General features: G+C 38.0%; 1 protein-coding gene across 2 annotated transcripts in view; it reads right to left on the bottom strand.

The window, feature by feature from the left end:
- The window catches only part of LOC116043026 (myosin-10-like), a 77,432-nt gene that overhangs the window by 60,982 nt on the left and 891 nt on the right, over window positions 1-15,559 (bottom strand). For both annotated transcript variants that reach the window (XM_036000365.1, XM_031289522.2), the window contains exon 2: window positions 11,779-12,160. In XM_036000365.1, the coding sequence (XP_035856258.1) occupies window positions 11,779-12,123 (345 nt within the window). In that variant the 5' untranslated portion in view covers window positions 12,124-12,160. The remainder of the gene's footprint in view (window positions 1-11,778; window positions 12,161-15,559) is intronic.

Here is a 15,559-nt window from a genome sequence, read left to right on the forward strand (position 1 = left end):
GGCTGAATTTTCAATTGAAATAAATACAAAGTGAATTTGATGACTACATATACGCTGTTGCAGCTTGAGTGGGAAGAAGGGAAAGTTTTGTTACAGCTCATGAAGAATTAGAATCTGGAACAAATTATTAACTTTTGTCAACAGAGATTACCTATGATTTATGTTACAAAATATTCTTTGAAAATTCTTGTAAGGTGGTGCTCAGTAAGGACATCATTGTTCTAGGCAAACATCTTCTGCTCTCAAGTGATACAAACGGACTGCAAGCAGTCTCTTGGCATGGAGCCATCAGTAGACAGTAACCACATAGCTGAGCTCACACTGCTACACCTTGCCTGGTCACATCATCACAACATCCACCCCTTCGCTACATTAATTATATAGTGGTTAAATGTTATATTTAGCTACAATACAGTAGAATATCAGAAACAAGTATCTCAAACATTAAATGATAGTATTAGATTTTAGTTTTGATTCTGTCATGTTGGAGGATGCCATTCTCATTACTTTGTCACATTTGTGCGTTGTGAAGCTCTTTACAAATAGATTTAGATAAATTAGATAATTTATCATTTGTCACATACTGCAACAGTGTTGATAATCAATAAGGAATTTTTAAAGCAAAAATTTAAAAATTACACATTAACTGGTTCCAGCTTCTTATATAGGAATATTTGCTGATTCTCATAGTCTTCTGTTCTCTGTATGGTAAACTGAATGACATCACCTTGGACCATTTTCAAAAATTTTTTTACCATTGTCTGACATTCTATAGACCATATATTTCATATTTATCAATTATGAAAATAATTATCAGTTGTAGCCCTACCTACACAAGATATACATAGTACATATATACATATATATAGTATAAGATATACTAAGAGTTGTCAAAAAAACATCCAGGAAAAGTAGAAAATCACATTTGACCCTCTTCTTGCATGGCTGGCTATGGAGTCCTTCTCCTCTAAACCAGTGTCATTGACATCTCTTGTCCACTCTCCCATCAACTGCCCCATCTCCCCATATGTTAGAAATATAATGGTAGAAACCTCCTGAAGAATGTGGAACCAATTAAACGCTTTTTTTGGCTTACAGTCTTTTTCTACCTCAGCTCCGAACCATGTTTTTCCACCTTCTTAATCGAATGGTGCATTTTTTATATGGTCTAGGGTTATCTTCAACTTCTCTTAACTCTAAAAGGATTTAGGGGAGGCCATATCAGACAAAGTTTGGGGGGGATATTCTTAAACGGGTGCGTACTTCATCTGTTTGCGCCAAACATGGGTTGATCCAATGCAAAGTTATTCATCGCACTTATTGGACCAAAGTTAGACTTTCAAAAATGTAATGACACCCCCTGTGAAAAATGTCAAAAGACATCAGCAAACCACATTCACTTATCGAGCCAGATGCTATTAATGCTCTTTTTGGCATCTCTCGGTTACCTTTATCTAAGCTACAAGTAGAGCTGATAGCTTTTGTAACATTGCTGGTTAGACATAAATATTATTGAGATGGAAATCATCAAGACCACCATTTCACGCTTTGTGGATAAAAGACATTCTTAGTAACTTGCAGCTTGAGCTGTTGATTGTTTTGTTTGTCTGTCTTACTATTATTTATTGTTATTTTATTTATTTTGATGTATGTTTTTTTTCCTTTTTCCAATTTTGTTATTTTATCATATATATTGCACTGTCACTCACAAGCACTGTAACTGTATTGTCAATTTGTGTAAAAAAAAAAACAATAAACAAAGTTCATAAAAAAAAATAAAAAAAATAATAATAAAGTGCATACACTAATGCAAAATAGCTCTTGGAATATCACAGACCGTTCGAATCCCAACAGAGTAAAAAATACCTGCAAATTCTTTCCTGTGATTATTCCACTGAGGAAGATAATGCCATAATGCTGGTGGTTTGGCAGGTAATCTATTGAATGATGACAATGATGTAATTATGCCTCATCAACAGAAAGAATACATAGTGTCTTCATTAAGATTTCAAATGTCACGACTTCATCCATAAAGCCTCCAAAGCTCAGTCTCAATGGCAGGGCTCGACAGTAATGGTTGAGATTGAGTCAATTGGCAACCGTTTCGTGGCCTCTGGTTGCCCCCTTTGGCAACCACTTGTTCAATATTTGTGTTTTTTATATATATATATATATATATATAAACAAATCAAACTTACAAAACTGGAAAATCTTATTTCAAAAGGAGTCAATATTTTATTTGGTTGTCTCCGTAAAGTTTAAACACTACATTTGTGCGCAACACAACATTTCAGCTGTTGTGCGACTTCTTTCCACATGCGCATTTGCCGTGAAAAGATACAGGCAACGCAATTTTCTGTTCACGTTAACGCCACATGTTAAAATCTGGTGCTAATATGGCACTGGTGCCCAGTATCTACCGGATGGAATAGCAACGCGGTTTTCGGTGCCTCATTACGGTGGCACCTAAATGTCTGTGCTGCTCTCTGATGCTCAAAAATCTGATGAAACAAACGTTACAGACAACAGAAATATCGCTGCATACAAATACACATCACGCTAGAAAACACTAATAACACATTTTGCTTGGCAGCAGGTAACGTTAGCTTACCGTTAGCTACAGTAGTAACTGGATTAAACACGGTTAAAATGCTGACAGTTAAATAAAGTGTGACTGTATTTCACTGTAGAGGATTCCAACAGCGGGACGTACAACAGTCTGCCACTAAAGCTATGAGCTAAAAGACACAAACTAGCACTAGCACAACAGACGGGACTAAATGCTGCATTTACTGGTAAACTGGTAAACCTCCTGGTGCATTCAAAGTTATTGTATAATACCCTTTTCTCATCTGTTTTTGTCTTTTAACAGCAATTTACTGGCGAAAGAAGTAATTCTTGTTATTACATTTTTAATCATCATTTAAATTCCCCCCTTTTTTATGCTGATCCGAAAATTGATCCGATCCGTGACTCAAAACGGTGATCCGATCCGTGAGTTTTGTGATCCGTTGCACCCCTATTTGAGAGGGATGGGAAATTATATTGCAACATTATTAAAATGTGTGGTATAGTTACATAAGAAATGAATTAGGGCTGAATGATTTTTGAAAATAATCTAATTGCGTTTTTTTTCAAAAACATTGCGATTGCGATTCAATATGCGATTATTTTTTAAGCTCTTTGTCTTCTGTATTATTCAACAAAGACAAGCAATAAATCATTGTATAGTATGAACAATACAAGATTAGATAGATTAAACAAACTGTTCTTTCCTGGAGGCCAGGCCTGTATGTCATGATGAAATTAGGTGATGCATGAATTTATATGAATGACATCTTTTATTTAACTACTTCAGTCACAGTAGTATATTGAGCACTGACCAAGCCTGGTGTAAACATTCATATGAAAGTCAGAAACAAATCACACAAACTAAAGTGCAGATTGCAGAAATATAAAAACAAATATGTGGCTTTACTACACTTAGTATTTACATTTAATTATCATTTACTGTAATAAACATATGTAAACATGTGGATTGCACTTTTTAAACTGTCTTTGAACTTTACTAGACAGTTAAATAAGTAAAAATATAGTATATACAGTATATACAACGGTGTATTTTTTTTTACAGCGCACACAGAGGAGCTGCCTCCATGAAGTTGCGTGCCGCGTGCATTGCACATTGCACTCACACTCAGAGACAGAGAGGCTATCGTTACGTTAGTAGTAGCATGCTGCAGCTAGTCTTGCCGTGGGATTAACTGTACTAATAAAACCGTTGAAACAACACAGCCACGCTGCTGTGAAAGCTCCCCGAACGTCATTTATCAGAGTCTGGTTGTTACCCCTCCCCGTGGCAGTCTCCTCCACTCTTATCTTTATAACGGAGCTAGCTAACTGGAGCTAACCGCTAATCAGAGCTAATCGTTGCTAACTGAGCCTTCAGTTCTGTGTGCCTGTATCCATTAACTGCGTGTATGGACTCGAGCCCGAATAAAACCTTTCATTTTATTAAAATGGCTGTACAAGTTTTAAACTACAACTCAAGAGTTGTTTGAATGACAGAAATCTGCTCAAGGTACGGCGTAGCGTTAGCGTGCTAAGTTGATGCTTTCTCTGCGGGTGCAGGCTGATTTGCTCTTGCGAGTCACGTGACCAAATCGCAGCCTTTGCGATTAGGAAATCGCGTCTTAACATATCGCGATATTATCGCAAATGCAATTAATCGTTCAGCCCTAAAATGAATTGCTCCAAATACAGGCAGTTTAAAACATGGCAACCGTATTGTCAATTTCGGTAACCAAAGCTGATGCCTGGTTGCCAAGCCGGCAACCACTTCAAAAAGTTAGCGTTGAGCCCTGAATGGCCAAGGAGAAAACCACAAATGTACTTTCAACGGCAGGTCATTTCCCTTAAAAACTAATGTAATTGGAACAACTGATGAATAATCCCCTGACCTAAAGGGAAAGATTGTTTTGAAAAGCTGTACATGTAGGATGTAAATGATTTCAGACAATCCCAGCTGTAACCATTTGTGTCTGCTATTATTTAATGTAAATCTCTTACTGAGTAAGGGTGTCACGATGGAAATCGACCAAAATTAAGTCACAATCTTGAATTTCGAATAAAGAAATGGAATCGTCGAAACTGCCACGCCCCCATGTCACGTCCGGTCAGCTTATCAATCGGAAAAAAACACGTGCTGAAGTGCTGCGAGGCAGTCAACCTCCTGTAACTTAGCTAGAGCCAGTCAAAAGTTAGCATGGCAACTGCAGATGCTGGAGACCCATCAACAGAACTTGAGCCCCCTCCTCTTTCATTGAAGTGTGTGAAAGTGTGGAAGTATTTTGGATTTCCAGTGAGTTATGTTGACAACATTCACGTTGTCGACAAAAAAGCCACAGTTTGCAAGCTCTGCTATGTGCGTGTACCATATTCTCTGTGTTTACCATTGCACATTAGGCTAGCAGCTAGCGGATATTCCTTCTGCTTATAGCTTTGTCCCAACAAAACCGCAAGGCTGAATTTTAGCCTGCATGCACGTTTTGTAGCCTAAACAGAGCAGCTTATATTGGTTATATTAGAGAGAGCAACAAGTTAGCGGACTGCAGAGTCGCCCACTTTACAGGCAGCGCTGCCTGGAAGACGACATTGGGGGCTTCAAACACCAAACCCAGGATTGTCGGTAAACCTTTTTTTTCTTTTTACTTTATTGACAAATTGTCAAGTTTCCAGTTGACTTAAGATATTTTATTGTTATATTATGTTGTTAATAAATGTTTTAAATTTGACAATGTAATGTGGTACATTACAAACAAAGGTCAGATATTATATTGCATACAAGTCTAGTCTAAAAATGGCATAGCAACCTGTGCTTTAAAAAAAAAAAAAAGTGACCTTAGAATCGAAAATGTATTCGAATCAAGGATTTGGAGAATCGTGACACCCCTATTACTGAGTGGAGAGATGTTCTGCAGTGTAAATCCTAAATCATCTACAAACTAAGTAATAGGGCTGGGCGATATGGAGAAAACAAATATCACGATATTTTTGACCAAATACCTCGATAGCGATACCGCAACGATATTACAATATCCAAAATCTAAGACGACATCTAGTCTCATATCACGATATCGATATAATATCGATATATTGCCCAGCTCTACTAAGTAATCAACCAATATGACTGGATAAGGAAACAAACCATCATTTTCACAATATGCCCCAAGTAAAATCTAGTTTAGCAAAGCTCATTTCTGTCTTTGTGCCCGGGCCTCTGAGTGTGAACTTCTCAGCCCCTGCCTCCTCCAAGAGTTTCAGGTGGCCCACAAGCTCTGTGTCTGGGCTATTCCAGGAATGCATTTCTCTAAGTGGGTCATAATCACAGGGGAAATCGGCAGCTTATGTAGGACATGCTGGCTTGCTCATTAAAAGGAAATGTGTTTTTTAGTCTCTTGAATTTAGAGAATCAAGTATGAAATGCAATGGATAAGATTTGTAGATGAATTGTTCATTTTAAGACAATGAAGGTTACTTGCTTCAGATTTTAGACTACATGAATAAAGGAATCCTGGGGGGATTCAGTAATATGGTATAATGCTAGGAGTGTCACGATTCTCCAAATCCTCGATTCAATTACATTTTCAATTCTAAGGTCATGGTTCGATTCGATTCTCGATTTTTAGATAATTTTTTTTTTTAAAGCACAGGTTGCTATGCCATTTTTAGACTTGTATGCAATATAATATCTGGCATTTGTTTGTAATGTACCACATTACATTGTCAAATTTAAAACATTTATTAACAACATAATGTAACAATAACATCTTCAGTCAATTGGAAACTTGACAATTTGTCAATAAAGTAAAAAGAAAAAAAGGTAGCACTTCAAATTACGGCTCGGTAATAAGATGGTAATAGTGGGGTAACAGTGTGATAATAAAGAGGTAATATATAGGTAATAACATGTAATTACCAAAGTAATAACTGGGTAATACATCACAGTAATAAGATGTAATACTGGGGTAATAAGGTGATAAGAAGGTAACAGATGTAATAACATGCAATTACCAATGTAATAAGTAGGAAAGGGTTCAATAATAACCATATGTATATCTGGGTAATGGTAATATAGTTACATTAATATTGTAATAGCATGGTAATAATGGGGTAATATATGTTGATGTTTTCACAGTATTATAGGCTATTATCAGCGTAATACCTTCCAAATTAGATAAAACTTCTTGGAATTTAAAATAGGTAATAGCCATATTATTATGCTGAAATTCATCCACCCTTTATGTTCCAAATATTTCCCTTTTGTTTCAAGGTAAAACTTATATATTTAATCTTGTGACTTCTTACCTGGAAACACGTCTGGTAGTTTCTGTGTAGCAACCATGAATCAGTGCTGCAAAAAAACTACCTGTTTCTATTTCATATTGTTCAGTCCCCATTTTGTTCTGTCCCCATCAGGACATTAGTTCACTTAAATGTGTTCCTTTAAGAATTGTAGGACCTTTGCACAATGGGATTTAGTCAGGAAGTTGAATGTGAGCAGGACAGCCTCATATGTTATCATCTCTCCATACTATCCGCATCAATCTTCGACGTTCCATGCCTTTGGTAGCATTCTCGGTATGTGAAATAGATGCTGACATACTGTTCTGATATCTTTGTTAATTATTGTCAAAAAGTTTGATGTGCAATATGTATATTTTTGATAATGATTGATAGCTCATATTAGACTGACAGTATGCTTCAGTAAGCTAGTTTGCCACTATTATCTTGGGTTGTGCTACATGTAAGTATATTTTGGTTTATTTAGATAAACAATATAGATTATACTACGTACACTGTATAACAATACATTACGTATTTCCTTTATTTCAGCTTACATGTTAGCTACTGTATATACTACAGCATTACAGTGACGTGTAGTTATATTGTTTTTACAATTATCATTGTATAATGTTTGACTCATCAATACTGTATGTAAGTAACTGGTCATTGTGTTTCATTTCCCAGTTTCACCCTTTCTAAGTCAAATAAACTGAGTTACGACAATCCCAGTCTCCAGTGCTTGATGGTGGAAGGTGTTTAGTTGCTGGTCAGATTGCACAGGGTTACATGCATGCAGGAAAAGACACATTTCATGGTAATATTAGAATAACAGAGGTGCAGAGATTACCTGGAAACTACCAGAGGCATTTCAAGGTAATCTCTGCACCTCTGTTATTCTAATATTACCATGTAATAAAATAGAAACAGGCAGTTTTGCATGTTGCACCACTGATTAATGGTTGTTACACAGAAACTACCAGAAGCATTTCCAGGTAATCTAGACACCTCTGTTATTCTAATATTACCATGTAATACAATAGAAACAGGCAGTTTTGCATTTTGCAGCACTGATTCATGGTTATTACACAGAAACTACCAGATGTGTTTCCAGGTAAGAAGTCACAAGATTAAACATATAATTTGTAAAGTATTACCTTGAAACAAAAGCGAAATGTTTGGAACATAAAGGATGGATGAATTTCAGCATTATAATATGGTAATTACCAATTTTAAATTCCAAGAAGTTTTATCTAATTTGGAAGGTATTACACTGATAGTAGCCTATAATACTGTGAAAACATCAACATATATTACCCTGTTATTACCATGTTATTACAATATTAATATAACTATATTACCATTACCCAGATATACATATGGTTATTATTGAACCCTTTCCTACTTATTACTTTGGTAATTACATGTTATTACCTATATATTACCTCTTTATTATCACACTGTTACCCCACTATTACCATCTTATTACCGAGCCGTAATTTGAAGTGCTACCGGAAAAAAAAAGTTTACCGACAATCCTGAGGGCAGACGCTTCGCAGCCACAGCGGTGATGGTGTTTGAAGCCCCCAACGAAGTCATCCAGGCAGCGCTGCCTGGAAGGCACGAGGATTAGGCAATGGTTATGATTGAAGATAAGGGTGCTCCGATCAGGATTTTTGGGGCCGATCACCGATTGCTGTGAGCAGTATTGACCGATGCCGATCACCGATCACCGGGTCTATTTGAAACCTTCTATTTATCATGTCATATATTTATCATATATTAATTTTAATATTCTTAACAACAATGCATAAGTATTAAAATTAACAGAAGATAATGTATTGTGAATTGTCAACGGTTTACTTTTATTGACAGGAAACGTTCAACATTCCACTTCCTCTGTTAGAAACACACCTTAAACAGCTTAGAGCTTAACATATAGCTAAAGCCTTATTCGGAATAAATTACAAAACAACTGTCAGTGTGTTCTTCAGTGTGTCTTTAGTGTGTTCTGAGCAGGGTGGGGCCATTTAAATTTTTTACCAGCCACTTTTTCCAGAATTCAAATTTATAAAAGAGAGTGCACTATCATATTTTGAATTGCTTTATTAATTATGTTTCATTATTAATACATATTTTATTAATATAATGTATTTATTATGTGTCAGTAGCTTGTTGATCTTTACATTGTAAGTTAATTTCCTATCCTGGCCTGGGACACACATTCAGACGGTTTGATAAAGTACTTATTGGACTTTAACTTATCATTGATTTTACAATAACGAGTGTAGCTCATGGATGTATTAAGTGTAGCTGTCCTCAAGTTAGGTCATCCTGTACGTCTCATCTCCGGTTTTTCCTGCATCCACCGTGTGTGTGTGTGTGTGTGTGTGTGTGTGTGTGTGTGTGTGTGTGTGTGTGTCTCTCGTCAGTCGCGGGGTAGAACTGAGCAGCAGAGAGCCAACAGGATTAAAACGGCAGCAGCTTTCAAGCGACTTAAACATCGTTACAGTCTACATTGACGTTAAAATGTAAACAGGTTGGCAGGATGGTCTGAAATGTTGTGCACGGTCTTTCGCTGTACGTTTTGTCAATGCGCCACTTGTTTGAAAAGTACCTTCTCTTTTTCTCTTTTTTTTTACTTCGCCCTCAACAGCTTGTACATCCATAGCTACTGCTGACTACGCGGCGGGCCTCTTAACACCGGGGATATGTCGCCACATTTCTTAACAGATAATTTTCCTTTCGTCTGTACCTCAGCTCAGCTAGCTAGCTAGCTAGTTACACGTTAATCGGCCGGCCGATTAATCGGCCGATTTTTGGCATTTTTTTACATAATTGGCATCGGCCAATATCAAGCCGATTAATAAGCAGGCGCATCTGCGGGCAGCCTAGTGTTAAAAACATGAATAGGCGACATTTTTTACAGTGCGCCCAGACCAGCTGCCTCCAGCCCCTCCCCTCGTGAATTCTTGCGCAGTGTGTCTCGCACAGTCACTTCAGGTTCAGACGCTACTGTTAGTAGTAGCATGTTGCTGGTGTTCTTGCCTTGGGATTAACTGTACTAATAAAACCGTACAAAACACCGCGGCCACAGCGCTGTGGAAGCTCCCCGAATGTCATTTATCAGAGTCTGGTTGTTACCCCTGTCTGTGGCAGTCTCATCCACTCCTATAACGGAGCTAACTGGAGCTAACCGCTAACGGAGCTAATCGTTGCTAATCGTTGCTAACAGAGCCTTCAGTTCTCCGTGCCTGTATCCATTAACTGCATCTATGGACTCGAACACGAATAAAACCCTTAATTTTATTAAATTGGCTGGATGAGTTTTAAATTACAACTAAGAGTTGTTTGAATGACAGAAATCTGGAAATCAACAGGACATGTAGGCTAACAGTAGGATCCCCAAAACACAGATAAAACACTTCAACAAATGAACAATGATCTAACAAACAAGGTGAACAAGAACTGACTTTAGATAGCCCTAGTCTTATGTGATTCAACAGGAGTTAGGAGGAAATAGTGTTGAGATTCATTAATCACTTTCTGTGAAGCAGATTTGTATTCTCAGAAGTTTAATAGGCCTAAATGCTGATAAGTGCACTAAACTTTATTTTTTCATTTTCATTTCATTGGTTTATTTGACAATGTTTATTTTCTTCTTACCTGTTTTGTTTATTTAATATATTTTTCATACATTATTTATACAATATAGGCTACAGTATGTTTTTACATTATACATTTTTAATTGAAGTAGCCTATACAGTGTAGATTGGTGAAGTGTTCAATAAATGTTTTTGTTGAGAAATTCTGTTTATATTAGTGTTGCATTTTATCTTTCAAATAGAGGTTTAAAAACCAAGCACATATCAGCCAAATATCGGCCAAAATAAATCGGCAGTAAACACACAGAATATGGTACACGCACATAGCAGAGCTTGCAAACTGTGGCTTTTTTGTTGACAACGCAAACGTTGTCAACATAACTCGCTGGAAATCCAAAATACTTCCACAATTTCACACACTTCAGTGAAAGAGGAAGGGGCTCAAGCTCAAAATTAAAAAAATTAATTTCAGTTGTAAAAATAAGTCTAAACCTATTTATCCTATTTACTTAGAACATTTTCTTATTTATTTAGAATCCACACAAAAATAACACACCTCCCTCTCCTCTCCCAAACCCATCCCTACAACCTATTAAAACAAATAATTATTAATTCCTCACACTGCACTGTAACTATTATTCTTGGCAGGGCATAGAGAACACTGGTGTGCCTGCCTTTCCCCGAGAAAGTGTAACTGCACCGCGACTGCTTTTGGCTCGTCATTATTATATTTGAAAAGTGTAACGACACTTGCAACCGCTTAAACGGCACTGACTCACTGTGACTTTAACAAACTGCTGAGTGAACCTAGTTTCGCTGTGTGTGTGTGTGTGTGTGTGTGTGTGTGTGTGTGTGTGTGGTTGTCGAAGCGCCCGCCGCTCTCTGTCAACATGCAGGAAGAACAGATAAGCCCACCCTTATTACGCGCTCTCAGGTACGGAAATTTGGTAATGTTTGATTTAACGTGAATCGGTCCTCGGTAGTACCGACATAATTCGGTCGGTACAGTCCACAAAAGTACAGATTTCGGTACACAACCCTACCACTGACTTGGCTTTCCAAGGCATTACTGTACACTGAGATTACTAGATGTAAATCAAGTCTGACAAAAAAGAAATATATTTATAACAAAGTTAGTATTTGTAGAGGGACTAATAGACAGTTGGATGGAACTGTTTACATCAACTCTTATGGTGGTGATGCTGATAAAACAGTACAATTAAACTATCGACTTAATTTTTTTCACACCTCAATTTAGTTTCGTCAATGTGGACGAAGATGATTACAAGTCGTTACAGGTAGTTGTTATGAGTGAATGACAAATACTTACATAGATGAGGCCAGAGTAGTAGCGGTCTTTGAGGTTGTAAAGCACAGAGGCTTCGTTTAGGCAGGTGAGTTCCGCCATGTCCTCTACTTTGCTGAACTTTGGCGGGTTCATCTTCTGGATGTCATCCTTGTTGACCACCGCCTTCTTCCCATTCTCTGCCAGCTCCACCACCACCTCATCTCCACGCTCCTCACGAATACTGGCAGCCTCAAAGCCATTGCGTTCTGATGGGATCCATACTAGCCTCTTGGCAGTCCAGTCGGCCTGTGCGGCCGGGTTGTAGACCACGGCACGGTCCACAAAGAGGTACCGCTCCGGGTCCTCCTGCCCACTCCTCTGTGACATTTCTGCTGGAAACCAGAAGCAGAACACACTACGCCACCTGTGGGAAGGAGAGAGTGAGTAATGTTAACCTGACCAACAAAAAAATATGCTACATTTAAAACCCATGCAGCTGACTAATGTCACACCATTTACCTTATAGAGCACAGATGTGACCACTGTGACTCAAGACTGTTGGTACTTTAAATAGGCTTTTTTTTTACTGCGGACATTTTGACTTGCACAGGCTGTCATGTCTAGTCCCTGTGTCAAGTTTCTTTGTTTAGCTGGTTTCATGTTTTCTGTTGGTTTTCCCATTTCCTGTTTTATTCTGAAGTCTGTCTTTTCTCCCTAGTCTTGTCTGGTTTTACTTCCTGTCTTTTGGTTTTCCTGCCCTTGTGATTGTCTGATGTGTTTCACCTGTTCCCCAGCCCTAGTGTCACCTGTCCCTTGTTTCCTCATTACCCTGTGTATTTAGTCTCTGTGTTTCCTTTGTGTCTTGTGGGATCATTACGTTTTGTGTTGTATGGTTTTGGTCGAGTTGTTTTTTTTTTGAGTGGTGTACTGTGTGTGCCTGCTCATTCCTGGCTTCCTCGCTTCCTGGCCTGCGTGCCTTTGGGACTTCTCATTTGTAAGTTTTTTTGCCCTGCTATCCTCTTCGTTTTTGGAATTTCTATTCATTAATAAACTACTAACTCTGCATTTGGGTCCAAGCCTCATCTATCCATTACACAGGCATGCACAATACCAGGACCCTGAAAACTGATGCAGCTAAATGGAATTAAGACATCATTCGCTTAGCATAACACCTGTGCTTTTCCTACTGTGAAATGTCAAAATGTCTTCTGTGACAAAAGGCCTATCTGTGTTACAGCAATCATTTCATTGTGTGTTAGGTACCCAGAATGAAATGTTTCAAAGTTTGACTCCAGAGTTGACAGTTTAGGCCAAAATTTTGTTTTTGTTTTTTTTCCAAAGTCAAAGAAATTAATTCCCCGTTTACACGAAGGGAAGATGCAGATATTTTCCTGCGGTTTGGCCTCTCATTTACACGAAAACCCCGTTTCTATCACAGAAAATGATTACTGGATTACTGGAAAAACTGGAGATCTTGGAAAACTGCGTTTGCACGTTTGCATGTAAACGAGACAATCGGAGGTTTAGGCAGCCGAGAGAGGAAGTGATTCGTTGCTGTTGTTGCTTTTTTCGGGATTCTGATTGGTTAACGTGGGCTTGAGCTTCTCGTTACACTGCCACCTACAGGTTTGGCATGCTCTTAACGACATCGACAGCATATATACACAGGTACATGTAAACAAACACTTTTCTGAAAACGTAGAGGTTCTAAATGTCCGTTTATGAAAATAGCCGGCCACGTGTAAACGTAATCTAAAAGTGGCCATTATAAAATTCTGTCAGCCGAAAAGTGAATGTCACTGAACGGCAGTAGAGGAGATTGTACCAGTGTCTGGTTCAAAAGTGGTTTAGCTGACTTCGTTAACATTCAGCACCAGAGCTGAAAGCGTCAGAGCAGCTAACGGGAACATTTACTGGACAAGGTTTAGGGGCCAGTAATAGTTTAGTGGGGAAATTGTTTATCACGGTATATGTAAGTTTATATCACAATTTTTATTATAATGCATTTTCTGGGAAAGCAATTAAGAAATTGTTAATGGGTAAAATAACCAAACCGTAACGTCTTAAATCAAATTAGATGCAAAAAATCATAAAAATTCCAATCTTGCCATAAAGCAGTCCTGCTCATCAAATTGCTAAATTGACCACAATAGCCAATCACCAATAGCCAATTATATCATTTTGTTATATAATATCGTTAATGCCAACCGTGGTAGCACCATGACAAACATTTTGACCATTTCAGGTAAGACGATTCCACCAAGCTGCAATCAAAGCAGCTGAATGTTGAAGCTGATGGTTAAGTGCTTTAAAGATGATGCAGCTTCTCTAATGGCTGCTAAATGCTGGCTCCAAAAAAACTTGTAATTTAAATGACTATAATCTTTCAAATAACAAGTCAGGCTTTCAATGGCTAATGCTGTTTGCTTGCTTGATGACAATTTTAATAAGTATATTTAAGGGCATGTTTGATTAATTGTCAAGTGTTACAGCTTATCACAGTCCCCCATGGTAGTTGCTCCTTGCCTGTCATAACTCAGCGGGGACTTGTAACCTTATATTAAAGTACTACTAGTAGAAAAATGTTGGTCATCCGAAAACATTAGATCCATACTGTGTACCTGTGCGTATATACAGTAAGAATGTATTGTGTGGAGAAAAAGTCGAGTGAGCATAAAATACACCAAAACTAGAGTCTCAATCAGCATTTACAGCAGAGCCTTCTGAATCATCTCTTATAAACAGTGACAGAATGAGAGGGAGCACCTGGATGACCCCACAAACTCCTTAGGTTCCTCTTTTAATAAAAGCACATTTATTTTTCAGAACTATACCAAATAAAATGTAATGTGAATTATGTGTATTCTGTCTTTTAGTTGGATTCATTTGCTGTCATTACTTTGCTTTATTGCTTTGCAATTTTTCCAGAAGGACTTGTTTGGCCCACACAGACTTGTGTGCTCAAGCCTTTACACCTCCATCCCTGTGCAAAACCAACCCACATGTACAGTAACTTCACCATGTGAGCCTCTTGAAAGGCCAAGGCAAACTCTGACTGTGTTATGCAATAATAAGGTGTAAATGTGACTAGTTTTTTATTTATTTTTAAAGATTTTTAAGATCATCTGACATTAGCTGCAGTCCTGCATATAATACAAAAGACTGAGTGGTTTTATCATCCAAATGAAGCTAGAAATACACTATCAATAATAAATGCATATAGGCCTACTTCCATAAACTGAGCTAAAAAAAGACCGAAGCATTAACCCAGTAAAACCTGGCACTTGATGCCCTCAACAGCTGATACACGGATCAGTCTGAATGTTAGCATGACTGAAAGCACCAACCCTGCATGCTTCTTATTAATCTGAGACAACATCAGCTGACAAATGCTCAGAGATATTTAACCTACAATCAAGTCCAATACTTAAATCAGGCGCTGATTAGACACGAATCTAGGTCAGGGCAAGAGACCGGGGATCAGTGTGGCCGCTGGCTGCCATGTCATTGCATCCCCTCACTTGGAGTTGGAAAACAGTTTTACACTTTTACTCCTCATTCAGCTCTACACCACTGGAATATATAGCACACTACACCTCTGGTAGGATATTCCAACAGAGGAGGGCCAACAATTAGCTGTGAAATTGCTCGTTAGGGACTAATGCTGCATTCACGTGCTCTTTGGATGGTCCCATTTCCCGAGTTTCTGTGTATGTTCATGAGCTTTAATTCGTAATGTGGGGGAAAAACATGGATGCTACAAAGAATGTGTTTTATATCATTGCTCAGAGCGTTTAAACAATACCCGTTTCCAGTATTTATT

The sequence above is a fragment of the Sander lucioperca genome, chromosome 4, assembly GCF_008315115.2.
Source record: "Sander lucioperca isolate FBNREF2018 chromosome 4, SLUC_FBN_1.2, whole genome shotgun sequence".
Classification (NCBI taxonomy): domain Eukaryota; kingdom Metazoa; phylum Chordata; class Actinopteri; order Perciformes; family Percidae; genus Sander; species Sander lucioperca.